The sequence below is a fragment of the Glycine max genome, chromosome 12 (assembly GCF_000004515.6).
Source record: "Glycine max cultivar Williams 82 chromosome 12, Glycine_max_v4.0, whole genome shotgun sequence".
NCBI classification, from domain to species: Eukaryota; Viridiplantae; Streptophyta; class Magnoliopsida; order Fabales; family Fabaceae; genus Glycine; species Glycine max.
Window position 1 is genome coordinate 7,400,941 of NC_038248.2, and position 23,996 is coordinate 7,424,936.

The window sequence follows — 23,996 nt, forward strand, 5'->3', positions numbered from 1 at the left end:
CTCTTCCGTTTGATACTCGTCAAATTTTCGACTATTAATTTGATAAATACTGAATTATATACTATTTCTTTCTCGTATCTTTTAATATTTGAATTTTTTAAATTCTTTTCAAAACATTTAATGTTTTAGAATTTCAAAATCTAATTAATACATTTTTCTCAAATACACCGTTATTTAATATTAAATTACAAATATCAAATATTAAAGTATTAAATAAGATCATTTTAGTCCAAATATAATAATTTTTAATTTTCATTAAATATTTCTTAATCTATATGTAATAACCTTAAACATAAAAAATTACGAAAATGAAGTAGTATTTTATAATAAATAAAATATATATGCAGTACTTACTGGAGTTTAGGCAATCGCAAGTTCACAAGAATCACAACTATATGAAAAGAATGGGAAAGAAATACCTGTATGAGAGGAGTTTCGTTGGTGTTCTGAATTAGCCGGAAGAAGAAGCAGCAGCAGCACATGCAATGTAGAAAAAACATGCTTCCTGATGTGTGCCATTACAACTTACAAGCGAGCTCCTTTCAATTCAAGGGGTTAATTTCGATATCAAATCTCAGAGTCACATGCACTAGCATCTTTTTAATTGTATACTTGAAATGGACTAAAACAAAAATCAGTTCTATTCACTAAAATGGTAATGAGTTCTTCTAAAAATGTAGTATCATTTTTTTTAATGAGTAAATGTAGTATATATCACTAAAAATGCAAAAGATGGTATCATACATTAAATTTAATTTGAGTAAAAAATAAAACAATGAGTAATGTATGTGTAAAGCTTTTACAAAAGCACAAAAAATAATGTTTGTATAAAACCTAGAAAGTTTTTTTACGTGGCATAAACAGGCCCAAAGTTGAAGGGGAAAAAAACTGGTAGAAATAAAGACTTGTGGCTGCATACCATTAAAGCCTATGACTTTGTTTTTAGAGGATTAAAGTCTATAATTTAATTGCTACTATATCATCTACTCCTACTCGTCATTTTGCAGTAAAAAAAAATATACTCATCGTTTTAAAGTCACAGATTTCAAAAACAAAAAGTCACGTCTTGAAAATAACGACAAAACATCTCATAATTCATTTTGGGTTCAATTACTTTATATATAGCATGGTTATATCTCATTCATCAAAGACTTTTTTTTTCTTCATTTAATTTAGTCAATACCAGTCATCGTCGCGATTTTATTTACATGACAGTTTAGGGATCGTTTCACATGTTTTCTTAGATCTAAGCATACGATGACTTGAACATGATAACATGACATTTCCCCGTCATCAAGTATGGACTCGATATAAAATAAATTTATGAAATTTTTTAAATAAACATTAATTAGCTAGGTTAAATTTCCAATATGAATATATGATGAATGACTCAACTAGTAAACTATGATTCCAAATGTATTACAAAATTAAACTAGTGTCAAGTTCATTGTATATATGTCTGATTTTGTCCAATTAAGAAAATTCTTCCTCTCAACATATATATAGTCTTTGTTGATGTCAATTGCCAACGAATCTCTCTCTCTTTTCTTCATGATCATATCATAGTATTTCATGTTATCCTTTGATTACATGATGGTCACTGTCTTTGTATAAATGATTATGTAAGATTAATTTAAATGCACCACGGACTTCATTAATTGGTCTTTACATATACATCATCCTTGCACCTTCCATATATACCTGCTCATTGTTCCAAAAAACTATAAAATATATATAACCTTCCCCTATACGAATTATTATTACTATACAAACTCACAAATAACCCTCCAAAAATGAAATTGGTGGTCCTGTTAACGTGATAAGCTTCTCATGGGCATATTGCATGCAACTTCTTTCCCATGGGCATATTGCAACTTTTGCTGCTTCTCTCCACCTATCTACTACTTCACCTTACCACTTACCACTTGATTCTTAAAATCCTATCTTTAATTTACTTTTCCTCCTTGTTCTCTTCTAAACTCTTACGTCTATGACCATTGACCAAGAATTTGTGATAGGTAATTAAACTCTCCTTTGATACGACTTTGCATAGATCGATTCAAATTCTTTTATCTGATTTTGTTAATCATGAGAAAAGAATTAATTTGAGAACATATCACCCAACTTTTGCAGGAAATTCAATGTACCTTATTCTCGATTTAATTTAATTTTGCCAATGTACCGACGAAGTAACTACTTAATTTCTCATAGGCATGTAAAATCGATAATTCTCCTCCTAATTATAGATACCATACCTCTATAAAATGAGATCAATTTAGAATGTGGAGTCTTCCATCGAAGTCAGCATAAGAAATAGGCTTAGCATGCATATTTTACAGGTTAACGGACTAGCTCATAGACTATTAATTGTATTTTTTTTAAAATAGAAATTATATTTAATAATTATTTATTTTATTTATGTTTTTAATATTTGATTGATGTGTTTGAGATATTTGGAAATGCTAATTATTGGTAAATGGTAATGTGTTATTCTCCTTCTTTGTTTGTTGACTCATTTAAATTATCTGGATATTCTATTATTATTTGGTTTGTGCTTTATTAATATATTTATCATATTATTAAATTTTATCAATTGTTGGCAAGTAATATAACATAAAAGGAAGATATAAAAAATTCTAATTTAGACTTTAGTTTTAGTTTAATTACATTTTCTTTAAATTATTTTTTCATCCTTGAACTTGCCCGTTTTAACTGATGGAGGATGAACATCTGTAAAAAAAAAACAAAAAAAAAAACTGATGTATGTGCGCACAAACCAAAAAAATACAGTCCATTTATTTTGCAGAGACTACCAACCTAACCAGTTAAAAATATATCATTACGAAGGGAAATTAAAAGGTAAAAAAAAAAATTCTTTAGTTTAGTCAAATGAATTTATAGATTAATTAAGTAAAATATAAATGAACTAAAACAAATACACTTTTCATGTATCAGTTTTTTTTTTTTTAAGGTTTTTCATGTGAACATCGTATAACACTATACTGTGAACATCGTATACAAAAGTTGTTAAATTGGATAACTGCAGAATATCGACATAAATTAAGCGACAGAATATATGTGCTTAGGTACATAGAGAAATTCCCATGGAAATAGAAAGAAACAAAAGAAGGAAATGATAAAAGCACACGTAAATTAATGTGGCATTACTTTTATTACCATGGTGATTATTATTATTGTTTCTCTGATGAGCAGAGCCTCCAACAGCAGCTCCATATAAAGGGATTGTGCTACCATGCATTCCCATGCTGCTTGCGTGACCACCACCACGACTATTAAACATTCCCATGCTTCTTGCGTGGCCACCTCCAAAACCCCCACGACCTCCACTACCACCGGCATGGCCGCCGCCACCACCACCCCGCCTATTAACTGCTACTATAATTTTTGTTGAACTTGTTATAGCCGTTGTTCTTGCCTTGTCTGCAAGTTATTATAATATATATGAAGTTAATTTTCTTTCATGGTTTAGTATAAGTTTCCATGCATTATCAATTACTTATATATTAACACATCCTTTCATGAATTTGATTTTTCAAGTAATTATATTATAATCAAAATCTTTAATAATATAGCATAACATAATTGAATAGTGGATAATTATAAACAGGGATGTATCCAGAATTTTTTTTACAAGTGGGAACATAAAATAGTCTAATATTTTGTCAAACAAAAATTATATAAGTTTTATTAAAAATGATAATAAAAAAAATTAAAAACAGTAAAATTTAAAAGGATAAAGTGAGTAAATTTAATATCAATTTATTTTTTCTTTTATCTTTTATAACTATTTATATTTATCTTATTGGAACATAATTTATTTTTTATTGAAATAAAAAAATATTTATTTAATATATTCAAATAAAAAAAATTATTTTGTGGGGTAACATTGTTCCCACACTCCAATGAGTGGATATGCCACTAATTATAAACAAGAGAATTTCTACGGTGCCCATGTTAATTTGGAGTATTGATTTTTTAACCAATAGGAGTCAAACTGTATTATTATATTATTATTTTAAAATTTAATGATAATTAAAAAAAATTAATTTTTAAAAAATATTAATTTAAAGAGAAAAATTAAAAATGTGACCATTAACATAATAACAACTAACACGATATGGCAATAAATTCTGAAAGTGATAAAAAATTCACAAATTTTAAAATTTTGAATTCCATTTTCTTTTTTCTCAAAAGAAATAAAAATTCTCTTTTTTTCTCAAAATAAAAATATAATAATGAAATTCATAATTTTAAAATTTGTGGATTTTCTTTAATACTTAATTTGTTGATTGTTATTATGCTATTTGTCATATCCTTATTTTCTTTATTCTTATCTTTTCTTAGGTCTTTGTATTTTAAAAATTTTAGATATAAGAGAAGAGATCAAATTATATCACTATAATTTTGATAATTATTATATTATTTTTATAACTTGATATATAATAATAATATATGTGATGGTTCTAATTATACATGTGATATATGTGCTTTTGTTTCATCACATTATTTTTTATAAAAAAAAAATTATTATTTTCTTTCACATATATTATTGTATACATGTGATATATGTAAAAGAAACTTTCAATTTAACAATAAATTATTTCTAAAAAATATTATTCAGTTGAAAGTGATATAAAATAATATAATAGTTATCATAGATATACTGGTATAATTTAATCTTTTTTTTTTTATATATAATTCTCTTGAGTTGTATATGCCATTTTGTGTTTTTGTCAATTTTTATATACAAAAATATATATAATTCTCTTTAGGTATTTTATAAAAGTTTTTGTTATCCATTAGTGCTTTGACAATTTTTTTACATAATTTTAACATTTTAATTACGTAAGAAATATAAAACAAATTAAGAATTAAACTCTCAATATAATTTTTTAAAGAGAATTATATAAAATACCTAAAATTTGTAATTTGTTGTCATATCGTATTGCTTGTTATTATGCTAATTGGCACATATTTACTTTTTTTTTTGCTTTAAATTAATCTTTTATTAACATTTTAAAAAAATAAAGTTTCTTTTCTCAAATTTTCATTAATTTATTAAATAATAATATAATAATACTGTTTGATTCCTATTTAATTTGTTGAAAAATCAATCATACCAATACTCCAAATTAACGGGCTTACGGTAAAAAATATAACATAATTGAATCGTGGATAATATAAACACGACAAATTCTCTTATAAACATACATATGTACACACAACTTTCTAGTTGTTCTTCCTTTCACTCAGAATTTAAAATAATTTGTCATGAAACCAACAACTATAGTAAAATTAAATGACTATTTAAATTTTTTTTAAATTAAACAAGGGTTTCGAGAAAAAAATTAAACCATAAAATTATTATATTAATAAAGTTAATTAAAAAGTTAAAGAAATTTTAAAAAATTTACACTTGAAGCTCAGCTAGCTCCACCACCCTATAAGAAGATCGAAGAATACACCCCTAGAAATAGCTAGCTATCAAATGATCAGCATATGGCAAAGGCAAACAATGATATATATATATATATATATATATATATATATATATATATATATATATATATATATATATATATATATATATAATTTCTTTTTATTAAAAACATAAAAATGGTTGCTTTGTTTTTAAGTTGAGAATAATATATGTGTGTCATCCACATTTAAAGAAAAAACTTTAAAGTTATATGTTGCTTGCATAGAAAAAGGGAATGTCTGCTATGGCAGTAATGCATATATGCCAAACTCTTTCACATTTTCTTTTCTTCTCTTCTATATATCAAACACAAAAGCGCTAAAAATATCCATGATAATTTTTTAAGGAAATTAAAATAAAGTTGAGTTTCTTTGGCTTCTGATCATGATCACAAGTTTGCATACCTTCAGAATCCTCACACAATTAATTGCATGATCCATGGAAACAGAAACCAAATTAGCCGATCTAATTAAAAATAAAACTTTTTCTTTCTTCATAAATTTGTTTTCTCTTTCCCTTCTCTTACGATTGATACAGGTCAAATTTTCAACTATTATCATTATACATGATTAATTAATTATGATATAGAGTTTGATAAATTCCGAGTTATATATATACGTACTTAATTTATAAATAACTACAATAAGCAGTACCTAGCCTACGCAGTTTAGACAAAATCACAACTAAATGAATAAAATGAGCAATACCTGTATGAGAGGAGTTTCTTTGGTGTTCTGCAGTGACCGGAAGAAGATGATGATGAAACAGCAGCACAATGCAGACTAGCATCACATGCTTCCATATGTGTTCCATTACAAGCGAGTTCCTTTCAATTCAACGGGTTTCAACTTTCAATATATATGTCAAAAAAAATAAACTTTCAATATATATAAACCTCGCACGAACTTCTATTTATATACTTCACAGCGCGTGTACAGCTTCCACTCCCTACTAATTCTTTTCTTTTAACTGAAGCAACTTAGGGGGCTGTATTGGATTAAGATTTCAAAGGATTTTAAAAGACTTTTTTATGATTAAAAAGTCTCGTGGTATTCAATTAAGACTTTTATAAAATATAAACAAATCTTGTGGTATTCAACAATAAATATTTTTTTTTCAGGACAACAAAATCTGTTGGTATTCAATTGAGATTTCTTACCACTTTTAAAATGTCTTTTGGTATTCAAAAATAAATAGATTTTGATGGATTCTTTTGTGGAATGGATTTTGAGAGACTTTTTAGTTAGAAATACACATAAAATACTCCTCCAACAATCTCACCCAAACCCTTGAGACTTTTCATAATCTTCCAAAGACTTTTTCTTCTCCTGCCGAACAAGACACAAACCACTAACAGGTTCATTCTCTTACAACTTTTCAATCAATTTTACCTATTTTTTTAATGGCAATCGATAGTCAATATTGTTCATACTATATGTATATTACGCAAATCAAAAGAAAAGGGTGCTGTATATGCTTCAAGATTTCGTATTCATATTGTTTTCAACGTCCAGGCAATGAATATGCATCAAAAGAATGACAATTGATATGCATCAAGATTTCATATTGCTTTTTTTTTAGTACTGTATATGCAAATCAAAATAAAAAACTCTTTTTTTTTCTGTTTCTTCAACTTGTTTTTTTACAACGTCCATTATTATTATTATTATTTTCTTGTGTTATTATTAAAATGTTAATTATTAATGTGTTATTATTATTTTTTTGACAGCGTGTTATTATTTTTATTATTGTGTTAATAATTTTTTAATTGTTATTGTGTTATTAATCTTCGGCATGCATCCTTAAGGAATGTGATTGAGAGGATATTTGGTATTTTTAAATCGCGGTTCACAATTTTTAAGTCAGCACCTCCATTTCTATTTAAAACACAAGCAGAGCTTGTGTTGGCATGTGCAGCACTTCATAATTTTCTTCGCAAAGAATGTCGTTCTGATGAATTTCCAGTGGAACCTACTGACGAGTCTTCATCTTCATCTTCAGTGTTACCAAATTACGAAGACAATGATCATGAACCCATTGTTCAAACACAAGAGCAGGAACGAGAAGATGCTAATATATGGAGGACTAATATAGGTTCAGATATGTGGAGAAATGCTAATAATTAGGCGAACATGAAGTGAGAATCACTTTATTATTATTTTTTTAGGCAATAATGACTTTGTTATTAAAAGGTTTAAAATTTCTATCGTTTTTATTTTCTTTATTCAAACATTATAATTTATTTATCATCTTTTTCATTCACTTTTGTAACTTCCGTTATTTTTTTGTTTAAAATGTATTAATCTTTCAAAATCTTAAAAATCCATAAAGTACTTTGAAATCTTAAAAATCTGTGTTAAAAATCCATTAAAATCTTGGGTTAAGAATCCTGATTGTAAAAAGTCTTTTAAAAAAAATCTTTTAAAATCCCACAAAATCAATACAATCCCACATAATCTTTTAAAATATTCAAGATTGTTTTTGTCAAAATATTCTCTCAAAATCCCAATCCAATACACCCCCCTTAATTATAACACTTCTAGAAAAAACTATAAAATCCTTTCTTTTTCCTGAACTTTTTTTAAGACAAAAACTATAAAATACGTCTTCACGCATTATCAATTTTGTATCTCTAACCACATTTTTTATTTATTTAAGCTAGTTTAATTCATATTTGAAAGTTGGAACATTGTGTAAATTAATATTCCTTTCTCACTTCTGGACATGAGAACCTGTATGTATATATATAGAGAGAACAAGACTGAAGAAAAAGTCTAACAATTTGTAACTCACTGCTGTGTTTGGATTGTTGGTGGTACCATCCGTTTGCACCCAAGCTCACTTTGGAGGAAAACCTCATCTTCCTTGCTTCCACCATAGATCCAAACATGTATTAAATCAGAGAACAACTTTTTATTCCATGACTAATAATCAAGAAAATCAAAATTATCCCTCCTTTTCTCCTTTCTCTTCCACACGTTCCTACACTGCCACAACCGGTTGAGGAACGAACGCTGCAATTCATCACGATCGAACAGGGCAGGGGAATGAGAATTTTATTCCGCAATGAAGTTCGATAGGTTTTGGCATGTGCTACACCTTGCTACAATATGTTGATATATATATTTGAAGCTATGGCATTTAAATGGGCTGTCCAAGTTTCCTTGCAAATATTCTTAGCAAGAGCTACACTTGTCGAATCAAGCAATGGTATTCTCAACAACAAACTACTTGTAACAATTGGGTATGTGCCCATTTCATATTAAAGTGAATAATATAAACTATAAAAAAAGAAAGAAAGAAAGAAGAAGACAGATGAAGAGGTCAAGAGAAGAACGAAGATGCGTAATCCAATCCAAAAGAAGGAACAACACCAGGTCGTTTAAAGAGGGTATTTCAGTAAATTCCGTGTTATTTTGTCATTGTCCATCAAATTACACATAACAAAAAGTTGTCATGTAATTTGCTTATTTGTGTTGTACTGTACTCCTCCTTCTCTTAATTCTATGTTATTTCTTAATCTAAATTCTTTTTTTTTCTACCATAAATCTCACATACCAGAATTTTTAATTAGTTAAATTGTAAAGTTTTTCACACTAATATTACATAAATAAATAAAAAATTGACATGTATATTTCTTAACGTGAGATTAAATAACATTTAATAAATGTATAAGATATTATTATATTTACACTAAAATACCCTTTTTAATATCTCATTATTTATGATAAATTATAATAGTATTAAACCCAAATTTCATCCTTGATGAAAGTAATTTTTGATCAAATTTTAAATTTTAAATTACTCAAAGTTTCTTTCTTGATAAACAAAAAGATTAAGACATAAAAAACTATTGTGCCAAATATTAATAAGGACTTAAATAAAAATATAATTAATAATATTTAAATTTGTAAAACATTAATAGTTTTGAAATACAAACAAAATACTAAAACATCAATAAATATAGAATAAAAGGTCATAATATTATAGAGTTTAATTTTTATAAATTGTAAATATAAACTTATTTTATATTATTAGCTAATTAGAAATCATCCTATGATTTTTAAATAATTATTACAAAGACATTAATTTTTGCAAAAGTAATTTAATCTATGAATAATACCTGTGTTTTATATAAAAAAAGACAAATTATAATTAGACAATAACATGACAAATGTTTATATTTTCAGTGCATTTTCTTTAAATTATATTTTTATATATAATTTGCCGGAAAGTATCATTGCAGTATATTCCCATGTTAATATGTGATTAAATATTAATTAATTAACCTTATCAAAACATTGTACTAGGAATAAGGCTGGACACTATATTCCCATGGTGTCTTGCATGTACTTTGTAATCTCCAATAATCTTGGGTATCGTCCGAATGGCCTGCAGGTAGATAGATAGAAATTAGAAATCACCTCTTCCCTTCTAAAAAATTCCCAACCAGATATTAACCCTATATATAGAGGCACACACATCATCCCTAATATCCAGTATTTCAAGGTGTTCAACATTACTACCTCTTTAATTTGCTATTAACTGTGTGTAATACATAAAGCAAAGGATGTCTAATTCCACCACCTTGAAAGTTGTCTCAGTTGTCATATCAGCTTTTGCCATCGTGCAAATGGCACTTGCGGGTGACCCAGACATTCTGAGTGACTTCATAGGCCCAATAAATGGCATGATACCAGATGGGAACTTTTTCACCTACACAGGCTTCCGTGTCCTGGTAGGTCAAAACTCACCACCCTCAACTTTCAAAGTATTGAAAGCAACCATGGCAGAGTTTCCAGCACTGAACGGACAAAGTGTGTCTTATGCTGTTCTTCAGTTCCCAGCAAATACCATCAACCCACCCCACACTCACCCTCGTTCTGCAGAGCTTCTTTTTGTTGCACAAGGTTCTCTTCAAGTAGGGTTTGTGGACACCACCAACAAGCTCTTCACGCAGAGCCTTCAAGCTGGGGACATGTTTGTCTTCCCAAAGGGTCTTGTTCACTTCCAACACAACGCCGATGCTAGTAAGCCTGCTCTTGCTATTTCGTCCTTTGCTAGTGCCAACTCCGGCACGGTTTCTCTTCCCAACACGCTCTTCAACACCTCCATTGATGACACTGTCTTAGCTTTGTCCTTCAAGACTAACGTTGCCACCATTCAGACTTTGAAGAAAGGCTTTGCTCCTTAAACCTGATATCATGTTCATGGAGGCCTGCTTAATTTGTTTCGCTCCTTAGTTTTTAACCTGCTGTTTTTTTTCTTCTTCTTTATTTGATTGTTCAATGAGTGCTTAATTGTGCAATTGTTTGATCTTGTTATTGTTTTATGAATAAGGATATGAAATAACAGCATCATTAACATTAGTGCTTTTCACGTCTCACCTTTCTTATTCGATGGCTCATGACTTCAATCTTCTTGACATTGCTTTAAAATATTTATTAAGGGGGATCGATAAGCCAATCTCTTCATAATGCCTATTTCACTTTCACATATCACATTTGTTTTTATTTTTAAAGACATTTTGTTACGAAGAAGACAACACAGCAAGAACCATTATATATGTAATATCATGGCAATGAAGAAATAAAACAATTATTTTCTCACCTTTTCTGGAGGAACCTAGACCTTGAATATTAAGAAATCACTAAGTTTTTTTTTGTATTTCATAACAATTTGGTGTTTTCATTGAGCATCAATGATTGCCTTCGTTTCTTCCACGTCCATTATGGACCGCATCGAAGCCACCATCGCGAAACTCACCTCCGATCAACTCCACTTCATCGCTACTCAAAACTTCATGTCCACCAAACTGGACAAAATTCTTTAGAGGTTGACCCTTCTTGAAATTCACTATCAGTTTTCAATGTGCTCAAGCCTTCTTCGACCTCTTCATCCAAGAAACCCACCACTGGCATGATTCCTCGGTCAAACACTGAAGATGGAGGTGTTGCCGACAAGAAAGTCCCTTGTGACGTCACAGATGAATTTGTCTTTTTTGTGTACAACGGAGCTGCTTGTAGGTACCCCAGCCAAGCCTCAAGTTGTACCTAACCCACCAAACACTCTCCTTGATACCAAGTGGTCAATTGGTAAGTGCTTTGATGATGCTCAAACACAAAAGGAGATGAAAATGGTTCCATTCAGGATTGTTAAGGCTCCAAATGGCGATGCGTGGGTGGAAGCTAATGGGCAACAATATTTCCCTGGCCACATTGGTGCCTTTGTTCTCACCAAGATGAAGGAAATTGTAGAAGCATATCTAGGGAAGGTTGTTGAACCAGGTGAGCTTAGCTGGAACAGCCTTTGGGATCCTAAAGGACTTGGGTAGAAATGGGGTTTGATTGGATTATACTATCCTCTGGTACATGAACGACTGCAGTGCCCTCATTCCACGACGTCGTCACTTGTAGCCGCTGTCGAGTCGGAATCAATGTCAACATATACAATCATTGTGTGTCTTCCACCACTCTGCCTACCACTGTTGTTTCCTTTCACAACGTGCGGACACCTTGAAGTCGAAAACAACACCACCACCGTTTCCACACAAGGGTCTCGAACCCCTTTCTCATATGCGTGACCCTTGTGTTCCTACAAAACTCCACATTTTTTTCCTTTTTCTTTTCTACACCTACCCCACAGTAAGCCCAAATCACCATGGCCCAACTCCACACATGTGCTATTTTTTCTAAAGCCACCCCTGTTTTTCAACAATTTTTTTGTTTTTGAATTGTGTCACCAAGTTGTTTTGAGGTCTGGATTTGAGGTCCCAACACCTTGAAGACAAGGTGTTTTTTGATGGGCCAGGGAATGTTATGAAGAAGGCAACACAACAACAACCATTAGACATATTCGATTAAGAAATGCTAAGGTGGTAGGACTTAATTGGCTAACGAAGCATATCATGTGTGTCATTTATCCTTTTGTTAACTCATTTGCAAGTGTACTAAATTGTCACTAGTAATAAAGTAAACGGAAGTCGGAGTGTCGAGCCCACAAGGACTTTGTACTTAGATTGGTGCAAACTCAATTTTCAAGCAATTGATAGAGTAGAAAAGATAAGGAATTGTAAGTGAAAAATTAAAGGGAAAAAGTAAAAGATAAGAAGACCAGAAAAATAAATAATAATTTGAATGCGAAAGATGATTCAAAATGCAAATGTGTTGGGGCCTAGCATACCAAAATTACTTGTGAAGCAATGTTAATAATTTTTCTCTATCTAATATTATCTCAATTTTTACCCGCGTCTACCATGATACTCTAACTTTGATTCCTCGCATGAAATGACCTAATTTATCTATTTTTTCTCCCAAATTCCTTTGCAAAGACAAAACATTAAATCACATTAAGAACAAAGATGCATGAAATAGGCTAAACAAACATCACTCTATTCCTAGACATGATTTCATTTAGATGTCATTTTCCAATTTTTTAAAAAATAATCATTTTCCAACGTATTACTTCCTAAACAGAATGCATGAGACCACAATCAATAACAATAAAGTACAGAAAAGAACAATAAAAACTAGAATTACATTAAATAGGTAATATGAAAAAATTAGATTACAAGAGTTGACCTCTAGGCTCCCAACAATGGGAGGTTTAACCTCTCATTGCTATGAGAGACTTTACACTTTAGGGATTGACAGGGATGAAAGAATAAGAGAGATGGATAGAAGAAGAGAAGGAGAGAATGACTATAGAAAGAGAGTTTCCCCTATTAGAGTTGTTCAGACTTTGGATGTATTCAATAGAGAGCTTTGAGTTTTAGTGTGTCATTTTCCTTTGCTTCCTACTCCTTTTATAGATCTAAGGTAGCTTAAAATTCACGCGACCTTGCGTGCTTAGCGCGCCCTTCTGAGCTTAGCGGGTATGGCAGTGATCACGTACTTAGTGCAGGATTTACACTAAGCACACATTTGACCTTCTTTGGGGGTCTTCTTCACGTTAAGCTTAGGTAGGCCCCTGAGCGAGGTGACGCGTTGGGCCTGTCTTATACATTAAGTGAACTGTCACAATCTTTAACTTTTTCTTCGAGACTTTTTCTTTAAATTTTTACATCAATTTTCTTTCAAAGCACTTATAATTTTTTTTTTTAATTCTACCAGTTAAGAATTAGAATGATATTAAAATCCTCATTATTCCATTAAAAATAACAATAAAGTAGAGAAATTTTAATCATTCTTAATCAAATTTGACTACTAATTAAATCCAAATTTTGCCGTTATCACCTTTTTTTCATTTGTTTTATCCTTTTTTGTTATTGGCTAGATTCCTGTTACTAATTTGTTAGAATTTGATTAACAGCTTTTTCGAATTAACAAGCCTCAATGATTGATATATATATATATATATATATATATATATATAAAGAAAATGACATTAATTTTGACTCTTTCGACAAATTCGTAGAACTTGTCTTCAATTTGTTTTCTGTTTGTACCATCTCCTTTAGGCTCATTCTCCGGAGAATAAAAATCTTTTCTAAGAGTTTCCTTATCAATGCTAAAATTGTCGGATAACATCATAAGGTTCCATAGAAGAGTATGTTGGGAATTGTATATATATATATATATGAATCATGTAATATCATGGCAATGAAGAAATAAAATAACTGTTTTTTGACCTTTTCTGAAAGAACCTAAACCTCGAATACTAGAAAATCACTAAGCTGTTTTTGCAGCTAGTAACACATTTAAAAATAATAATCTCTAAGTACTCTCGATGTAAACTAATTGATTAAGAAATTATATAATATTTATGATCGGTAAAGCAATTATTTATTATAAAATACAATAAATTTATCATACCTAATAAATTTGATTGGATGATATATAATTGTTTTTGGATATGGCCTATGCTTGGTATTGCTGCGAGGACACAACCCATCCAAGTCACGAAGCATAAAAAAAGGTTTTAGAGAATATACTAGGGGATATTGATGATTATTGAATCAAATTCAAGGATGACCATTTTTCCTTACTTGATTTCCTTTTAAGAGAATTATCAACTTCCTCCACAATAGTCTGAACCAACTATACTCAACAATCTACTTCGATGGTAACCCTTTCAACTTCGGTCATAAGCATTTTCTCCATCACTACTTTGAAATTGAACATGCAAAGTGGGATACAGAGAGTAATTTGAAGCCATTGCTAATATAATTGAGAAATTACCGACGAACAAAACAAGGGTGTCAACTAATTCATTGCTTTATATAACAAAGTAAGTGAATATTTGTAAAGAGAAGGCTACAATTGAAGAGAAAATGAAGAAAATTGAAGCTAAAAAATGACTTTTGAGATATTGCAATACTCGAAATACAGAGTTTGACACTTATGGGGAAATTATAAAAAAAATGATTTTTTAATTAGATTAGATCAGATTTTATATTTGATATTAAAAACTGATCCAATCCAATTTATTTTTAAAGACATTTAAAGAAAGGCTTTGCTTCCTAGCTGCCTGATCATGTTCGTGGGGTTCAACGTTTGTGCCTGCTCTCCTTCGTTCCTTAGTTTTTAATTTTTTTTCCCCTTCATTTGACTGTTCAATAAGTGCTTATGTTCAGTTATTTATTTATTTATTTATTTGTCTATTGCTTTATTAATAACGATATGAAATAAAATCATCGATAACATTTCCTCATTCACTGTTTTTTGGTGGATGCGTTTTTTTTTTCTTGTTTTAAAAGGATTTGTCTGACCAATTCAAATCAAACTTATACATATGCATTTATTTATTTTTTATAAATTTATTATATCACTTATGTTTATTTTTTTATATTCATTATAACCTCTTACTTATTTATAGAAATTAAATATATTTAATTAAATATTATTTTTTAGTAACAATTTGAATAAAGATATATACATACATATATATATATATATATATATATATATATATATATATATATATATATATATATAAACAAATAAAAGTATAATTATCATGTTATGTGTAAATTTATTTTTAATAGTCTATATATGTTTGAAGTGTTATATGGTTATTAGCATCAAATACTTTAATATTTTCACTAGTAAAACTAAATAAAAATTCTAAATATCAAAAAATTTAAATTTGTTTTGCATAATATGATTTTTCAATAGGTCCAGTAGAGTACTATGATTTTCTTATAATCCCAATAGAGTATTATGATTTAATTTCTATGGTTTTAACAATTGAGTTTTCTTTGGCATAGTAATAAAAAGTATTGTATTGTAATATATATGTTGTTTGGCATAATATAACTATGCAATTAAAAAAAAAAATCCAAACTGTAAGTTATTTTAATCATTGAATCAAATACCTTTTAGCTCAAAATTGATCCACACGTGAACACCCACTACTGATAAGTTCGTCTCGATTCGAACCCTTGCTTCAAGATGCTTCATTTGAAACTTAGCTACTCTAAGAATTTCCATTTCTAATTTCTTCAATCTCAACCTTCGTTCGACCTTTGACTCGAATTATAACCATTTTGCCAATATTCTTTGAATTAATTTCAACCTTCCATTTGGAATACGGTTTTTGAAAAGTCGAAATTAACCTATCAAACATGTTTTTCAACACTTGATTTTTTTTTTTTACATATTAACACTAACAATACTATTAGTGTATTTTAGTTAAATTCTTTTTTTACATGTAATTTACTTAGAGGTATATTTGCAATACATTCCCATGTTAATCCTTGGTCAGATGTGAATCAGATATAGAAGTTATTAACTGACCTAATCAAAGATTCAAAGTATATATAATTCGCCAAAGTTTCGATGAAAGCCTAACTTACAGCATTGTTAATTATTGGTGCATGTCTTCTATATGCTAAATAGCTCAATCAAACTACAACCATGCACTGAACCAAGTCTACATTGTAATCTCCATTAATAATTGTGGATTGTGTCGCCCGCATGGCCTGCAGATAATAGATGGAAATTACAAAGGCTCTCTACTCTCCTCCCTTCCTGACAAACCCTATATATAGAAACACACATATCATCCCTAATATCCCAAAAGCACGTATTTGAACCTTATTTCTTATCCTAGCTTCACACACTTCAAGCCTCGTAACATATATATTAACTCTAAAAAACCATGTCTAAATATTCCTCTACCTTGAAACTTCTCTATTTGGTTATCCTATCAGCTTTTGCCATCGTGCAAGTAACAATGGCCAGCGACCCAGACATTCTCATTGACTACAAACTAAGGGAATGGGTGATAATTCTCTCCTCTTTCATTCTTTTAGATGGTATTTATAAGGAGTACAACTAATGATTACTGCTGCCAATCATTAGCTAGCTGTGTAAAATTCACTAAAAACAGAGAATAACAGAATAGAAGAAAATAGAATCCTAGTTTGTTGTCCTTATCCTAAACTTGATTCACATGAAATCATTAAGGTGGGTGGGCCTCCTTGTTGTCCTCTTGGGCCTGGTGGGAATTGCAGTATTGTTGTCATCAACTGCAGTATTGCTATCAGAATACAACAACCCAGATAGGAAATTCTTCACCTTCACGGGCTTTCATGTCCTCGTTGGTCAAAACCCTTCACCCTCAACCTTTAAGGTGTCGAAAGCGAGCATGGTAGAGTTTCCTGCTCTGAATGGACAAAGTGTGTCTTATGCTGTCCTTCAGTTCCCAGGTGGGAATGTCAACCCACCCCACACTCACCCTCGTTCTTCTGAAGTAGGGTTTGTCGACACAACCACCAACAAGCTCTGCACGCAGAGCCTTCAAATCGGGGATGTGTTAGTTTTCCCCAGTGGTCTTGCCCACTTCCAACACAATGTCGATGCAAAGAATCCTGCTCTTGCTATTTCGGCCTTTGGTAGTGCTAATGCTGGCACGGTTTCTCTTCCTAACACGTTTTTTAACACGTCTATTGATGACACTGTCTTGGCTTTGGCCTTCAAGACCGATGTTGCCACCATTCGAAATTTGAAGAAAGGTTTGGCTTCCTAGGCCTGATCATGCATGCATGCGGTTCAACACTTGCAATTAAGTTTTGTGTTGTTTCATGTGATTTTCTGGTTTGAAATTTCCTTGATTTCTTTCTTATTTGAGTGTTCAGTAAGTGCTAATTATGTGTGCAATTATTCCTTCTGTCTATTATTGCTTTATTAAATAATGGTATGAAATAAAAGTATCGAGATTTGTGTTTTCTCCATCTCCCTTTTGATTGCTGGTGGTTTCAATCTTCTTGAAAATCCACTAAAAATAAGTAGGATGTGGAAATATTTTAAGGGGAGTAGGCTACTCTTAATCAAATATGTACTGCTCCATATCAGACCTCACAATTGTTTTGTTTTGGGATATTTTCTAATTAAGATGGCGTTCAATAACGAATTTTAGTTAATTAGTTAGAATACTTTTAAGAGTGCTAAGAGTGCAACAGCGTGTTTGGGTTTGTCATCCCACAAGTAAAGAAAAATGTTTAGTGGACACTCATTGTCCTCTAATACACCTAGACAGAAAAAAATATATATAAATATAATATAATTTATGATATAATAGAAAGACAGATATTAAAGATATAAATATTTAAAATCAAAAGATATTTATGTATCATTGCTTCATAGGTAAAAATTGTCCACCATCTTAAAATTAGAAAAAGTTATGATATTTAGATATCTCAATATTAATAATATTTCATTAATATTTGATACCTCTATTTTTAATTTTATTTATTTTTTCTTAATATCAATTATTTATCTCTTTTTCTTCTTTTTTAATCTTTCTCAAAGTGCCTATACGTCAAAGGATGTCTAAATATAATTTTCTAATTAAAAAAGAAAAATATTTTCTAGACATCTCATATAAATGTAATAGGTATAATATGTATTTGATGTGACAAGAAAATAATGCTAAATTAATAAGGTGTCTAAAATCATTGGAATGTGAAAATATATATCAGTACTCATTAGAAAATATAATATCACTACTCATTAGAAAATATAGTATCTTAATAGTGTATTTAATTGTTATTTACTAGCAAAGTTACGATAAAAAAATTGAGAAAATAAAAAATATATTGTTTTAATTTTTAATGTGGAATTGGGATTGATTATGGAAAATTTAATCTGATTCAAACACATTATTAAAGTTTATGCATATGAAACGACATGATTTTGGATCCAAATTAACACTCATTAATAGTTATCATCTGATGAAAAAAAACTATGTAGCATAAAATTATTAATTTTTTAAGAATGATTTTAAGAATGTAAAAGTTTGAGGTGATTTAGGTTTGAGTTTTGAAATTTTAAAAAATAAAAATTAGTTTTTAGTTTTAGTTTAAAAAAATTTAAAATACAATTAGTTTTAAAATAAATTCATTTTTAAAGTTTTATACTACATTAAAGTTATTTATTTTTTAAGAGTGTTTTTGTGGGGGTGACGATAATGATAACAGTGATGGTGTCATCATCGATGATAATAGAGATACTAGTAGTGATTGCAGTGCAATAAAGGTGATAGTAGCAATATTGGTGTCTGCAATTATGTTAGTAGTGACATCCAATAGTGACGACTGAGATGGTGATAATAATACTGGTGATGGTGGTGATAGTAATGACTGTGGTGACGGTAGTGATAATAGTGATGTTGATGTTGACAAGCAATGGTGGTGGTCATAAAGGTGGTATTGGTGATGGGGACGACAATGATAACGACGATAATAACAAAAACTGTGATGATCAAATATGTGTTTTTTTTTTAAAAAAAATCTTGATTTTCAAAATAAATGTAAAAGTATTTTAAAAATGATTTAAAAACTATTTTAACTCAACTTTATCAAACGTGTTTTATTTTAATAATTGTATTTAAAAACCAAAATCTCATGATCACCTCAAATGAGTCCTTAGAGTTTTATATACTATTTTTTTTTTGGAAAAAAATTATAAATTGTAAGTATAAAATAATTATATTATCGATCAATGAGTTAAATATAAGTTTTAAAATGTTTATTATAAAAAAAATGATAAACTAATCATCAATAAGCAATGAAAAAGACTAATTAGTGTAAAGGGTACTTTTTAGCATATCCTAGTACTGTTTTTAACATGTCATGACAATATTATAATAAAAAAAATGTCATGGCTCATGACAAAAAGTGTTTTGAATAGTGTGTTTGATGTTCGTTTTACGCACGTTTTAGGTCAATTTATGTGTACCGAATACAATTATTGAGGATAACTCCCCTTTTCTATATTAAAAAATTTTAACCGTCCATTTCAGTTACCAAATTTTTTTAACACATCATACAATTATTATTTTTTTATATTAAAGACGGTAAGAAAAAGCCTGGCGATTAGCCTCTTCAGTCTCGTCACCGTTCACCACTCACTGCTCTGCAACCTATTTCCGTTACTCTCACCTTTCCGAACCTAACCGACATGGATTCATTCGGTCCGAACCGGCTCCCGAACCGAAAACTCTCCGCCTCGGAACGCTTCCTCTGCGTTCCGTCTCACGCGCCGCCGCACTTCTCAAACTCCGTGGCCTCCAACGACGAGCTCCACGAGGACGACGTCGTTTTCTTCAGCAGCGACTATGGCGCCGAACACAACCACCACAGCGCCTCCACTTCTTCCTTCTCCTCCTCCTCCTCGTCATCTTCCTCCGCCACTCCGAACCACCACCACCACCACAACCACCACCATCCCCACGGCATCCTCGCCGCGCTCCCCGAGAACGGAACCTCCCGCAACTTCCGGAACGTTTCGCAGCACTTCCACAAGGCCTCAATCTCTTCAATCTCCTCCGCCTCCTCCTCCTCCTCCTCTTCGCGCGTCATTCCCTCCATCCCGCGACCTCCGCCGCCGGCGCAATCGTCCGTCATGTTCCACCAGTCCGCGCCGGTGAACGTCCCGATCCTGTCGATGAAGGCGCGGCGGAGACACTGCGACTTCGATGACAATGACGAGGACGAAGACGGCGAGGAGGACGAGGACGAGGAGATGGTGCCTCCGCACGAATTCGTTGCGAGAAACTCAGATCAATCGCCGATGCTCGCTTATTCGGTTCTGGAAGGGATAGGGAGAACGCTGAAAGGGAGAGATATGCGTCAGGTTCGAAATGCCGTTTGGCGCCAAACAGGTTTCCTCGGTTGATTCATTCAATTCAAATTCTTCAATTAGGGCTTAATTTTAACTCATTGATTGAACTCTATTATATTGAGTCTGAATTTGTCCTGAACTCGTGGATTGCCCTATCTAACGTAATTCATAACATAGGCTTCCCTCACTTTCTCTTTTGATTTTCTTTCTTTGCCTGAGAAAATAATGTGAAATATGCACTTGCGTAAATAAATAGTTAACAATGGAGAGAAAATGAATTTTTGTTTTTTTCGGAACTAGAGTGTCAAACTCTAAACCATTTGCTTATAGAAAGCTCTGGGATCTAACAATTTCATAAGTTAAGTAATTAAAGTGAAGATTAGTGAATGATTTTATATTAACACCTATTTTCTAGAATGTGTTATGTAAATTGGGCTTTAAGATGTTGTGGAATGCTGATGAATATGAAGGTTATATAAGGGTCTGTTTGGATTATCCAGAAGTACTCTGCGGGAAAGAAAAAAAGAAAGATGAAATGAACTTCTCTATAAACATTTCTACTTCTAGGATGATTTAATGCATCCATCTTCTTGAGGTTGAGGGTGTTTGTTTCTCCTACTGGATCCTAAATCTAATGAATGTTGTTGGTACGTTTTAAGCTGTCATGCTCAGTTTTGGTCTAGTTAGGCGTTAGCTCCTTTTCTTTGGGTGTATGATAAAAGAATAATTACTCCTTCAACCCGTAGTCTTACACAGTTTGGTCAGGGCCTTGATTACTTGCTGTAGTTTTGCCCCACAACGAATAGTGAAGGTACCTATCTAGTATCTAGTAAATTTGGGATATGGTGGTTCTGTTGGTTTTGATTATTTCTCTGTTAATGATACTGATTTTTTTTTGGGTCTATAATTTGAAAGAAGTAGATGTGGAGCTATTGTTACTCTGATTGTGTAGGTTAGCAACTAGCAACAACAACAAAAACTAAGTTGTGCTTAGGAATGAAAGAGTGGAATGGAAATAGGGATGGCCATCAGACACAAATTTATTGGGTATTTTAGAAGTTACTTGCAAGGGGTAGGGTTTATACCAATCAAATGGATCTTGATCAGTATAGATATTTACCTAAAATTTTGCAGTTATGGGTACAATAGAGGTATTATAGTGCGTAATCTTACCCATACTTTCATAATGTATTTTTCATATTTTATAGTTGAAATTTGAAAGATTTTTTAAAAAATATTATTACATTAAATACTTTTGTTTGGAATATCTTATAATTAGGAATTGAATATTTTTTAATTAAGGTACATAGTTCAATTGAGAGTGAGCCCCGGCGCAGTGATAAAATTGCGCCTTGAGGTAAGACTGTATACAATGTTTCTCCTCTGTACCTTCGTATGGCAAGGAGCCTTCAAGCGTTGGGGTACGTTAGTTTTTAAGGTATATACTAAAATCAATGCTTTCTTTTTTTAATTTTTCATAATTAATATTATAATAACATTTGTGCTTTACTTGTTTGTCAAACACATGCATTATGTCATTACTCATTAGTATAATGTTAATAATGGTTTCGGATCAGAGTATATAAATAGGCAAGATTACAGATGTAAAAGTTGTTAGCCATGAGAGTAAGGAGACATGCATTGAAGTACTATTTATTGTCTTCCCTAAATAAAGGGTGAGTAAAAATGATCAATGGTCTAGAGCCATTGAGCGTACATTTTAACTTGCATCTTTGGTTTCTCTCTTCCTATTTCACTTTGTTCCACCTAAACGTAACAGAAAGATGGCCTGGAGTCAGTCTACTGTGTGAAGAGTCTTGTTTGCTATGGCTTTTATTATGAAGTTGTGTATGAAGATATTCTCGGATGTATCCCATCTTTCTGTCTTCTTTCGTATGCTTCAGTTTTCTCTAAATTCTTTGTTGTGTTATATTGCTAATAGATTGATAGTCTGTTCTTTGTAATCTTGCAAGTTTTTCCTCTACATTCTCCTTCCAATCTACATATATATTTTGTGTGGATAATTTGGAAAGAAAAGAAGTTAGTTTTTCTCAGCTTATGATGGTACTCTTACAGTTTCTATGGTTCCTCGAGGAGGTGATGACTGATGAGTAATCAAGTGCAGATACTTATATCTTCTGGTCCATTTCCCCCTTTTATTTTTATTTTTTTCATAATGCTTGCAGCTTATTACAGACTGAAAGGTTTGGCTTTGCCCAAGATATAACCCAATTAGATGTTAGTATGGAGATACAAGGTTGACCCGATGGGTTAGGTAAGGATGAAGGGAGAGGGAGAGAAGTCGTGGTTTTGAATGATATTTCTAACAAAACTAATAAACTATCATTTGCCCAAAAAAAGAAGTATGGGTAGTTTGATAAAATGTTTTCTATTTCAATTTTTTTAAAGACTTTTACTAGAATTGATGAAAACATTTTTTTGTCATCACCAAGAAGGTTCAGCAAGTTAGTCGATGGATGAGTTCCTTATGCTAACATAGGTTCGATTCCTTGGTTTTGTATATGGAAAAGACTTTGTTGGGTTTGTTGGGAAAGATAAAACTTATTTCAATGATCTTTACCTCCCAAGGATTAGTAGTATAACTTTTGGCTTTGGGGGATACCTTGTTTCTAGCAAAAAAAATCATTTTGTTCTAAAAAAAATTAAATCAAATCAAATTAACATTTTTGTAATTATTTATGAAAGTAAGAAATGAATTCTGAAAATATATATATTTTCAAACAAATAATAAGTCTTAAGAATTTTGCTTTTGTTGGGTATCAGTAATTTTCGTATTTGACACAGCCTCTGCATACGGCGAATCTTCCCAATAGTGGTGGCATCCAATTAGAAAAAGACAACCATATACTTCGAGTAATTAGCAAGACAGTGCTTTGATTTACGTTCTATCTCTTCTACTCTGCAAAAATTATTTAAGGGGTATTCGACCGTTGTTCAGTTTTGAAGTATCTGAGTCCAGTGTGCGTGGGCTTGTGCTGGGTATAAACATTACTAGATTAGCCATTGTTGTGAGTTAAGTGTGGTAAAGGGAGAAACAGAAAGATTTGCCATTTGCCACAGCCTTATCAAAATATTATTTGCCTTATAAATCCTCTCAATATAAAACTTAAAATATCTTAATAAAAATTATTCTTACACAAAAAATATTTTTATTTTTGTTGTTGTTTTGTTTCTCTTAATCTATCATTTTTATCTTTATTTCTAAATTCAAATTTTATTTTTTTGAATTAAATTTTAATATATTTAAAAGAAAATACCAATAATTAAAAATAATATTGGATTATAATATAAATTATTTATCATAAACTTATGATATAATTTATATGTTCAAAATATTTATAAGAGGGTTCGTTATTGGTTCTTACAATTCCTCAAAATTTTAAAATTATGGAATCATGATTTTGCAATAA

General features: G+C 30.9%; 4 protein-coding genes across 5 annotated transcripts; 3 read left to right on the top strand and 1 right to left on the bottom strand.

The window, feature by feature from the left end:
- Positions 1-2,880: 2,880 nt before the first annotated feature.
- On the bottom strand, positions 2,881-6,387 carry LOC102664432 (RNA-binding protein FUS). The gene is made up of 2 exons (XM_006592270.4): positions 6,208-6,387; positions 2,881-3,441 (listed from the first exon to the last, which is right to left on the bottom strand). The coding sequence occupies exons 1-2, from the start codon at positions 6,311-6,313 to the stop codon at positions 3,083-3,085; spliced, it is 465 nt and encodes a 154-aa protein (XP_006592333.1). The 5' UTR covers positions 6,314-6,387; the 3' UTR covers positions 2,881-3,082.
- A 3,683-nt stretch (positions 6,388-10,070) lies between these two features.
- LOC100776728 (germin-like protein) lies at positions 10,071-10,694 on the top strand. The gene has a single exon (XM_003540756.1). The coding sequence runs from the start codon at positions 10,071-10,073 to the stop codon at positions 10,692-10,694; it is 624 nt and encodes a 207-aa protein (XP_003540804.1).
- A 5,906-nt stretch (positions 10,695-16,600) lies between these two features.
- Positions 16,601-17,470, top strand: LOC100777267 (germin-like protein). The gene is made up of 2 exons (XM_026124655.1): positions 16,601-16,726; positions 16,997-17,470. The coding sequence occupies exons 1-2, from the start codon at positions 16,601-16,603 to the stop codon at positions 17,468-17,470; spliced, it is 600 nt and encodes a 199-aa protein (XP_025980440.1).
- Positions 17,471-19,800: 2,330 nt separating this feature from the next.
- Positions 19,801-23,657, top strand: LOC102664814 (putative protein TPRXL). 2 transcript variants are annotated; one of them, XM_006592274.4, is made up of 2 exons: positions 19,801-20,605; positions 21,868-23,657. In XM_006592274.4, exons 1-2 carry the CDS (start codon positions 19,903-19,905, stop codon positions 21,873-21,875), a joined length of 711 nt encoding a protein of 236 aa, XP_006592337.1. In that variant the 5' UTR covers positions 19,801-19,902; the 3' UTR covers positions 21,876-23,657. The 2 variants fall into 2 exon arrangements, with proteins under 2 accessions (XP_006592337.1, XP_040863405.1); XM_041007471.1 differs by having other exon boundaries at positions 22,642-23,657.
- Positions 23,658-23,996: the final 339 nt, after the last annotated feature.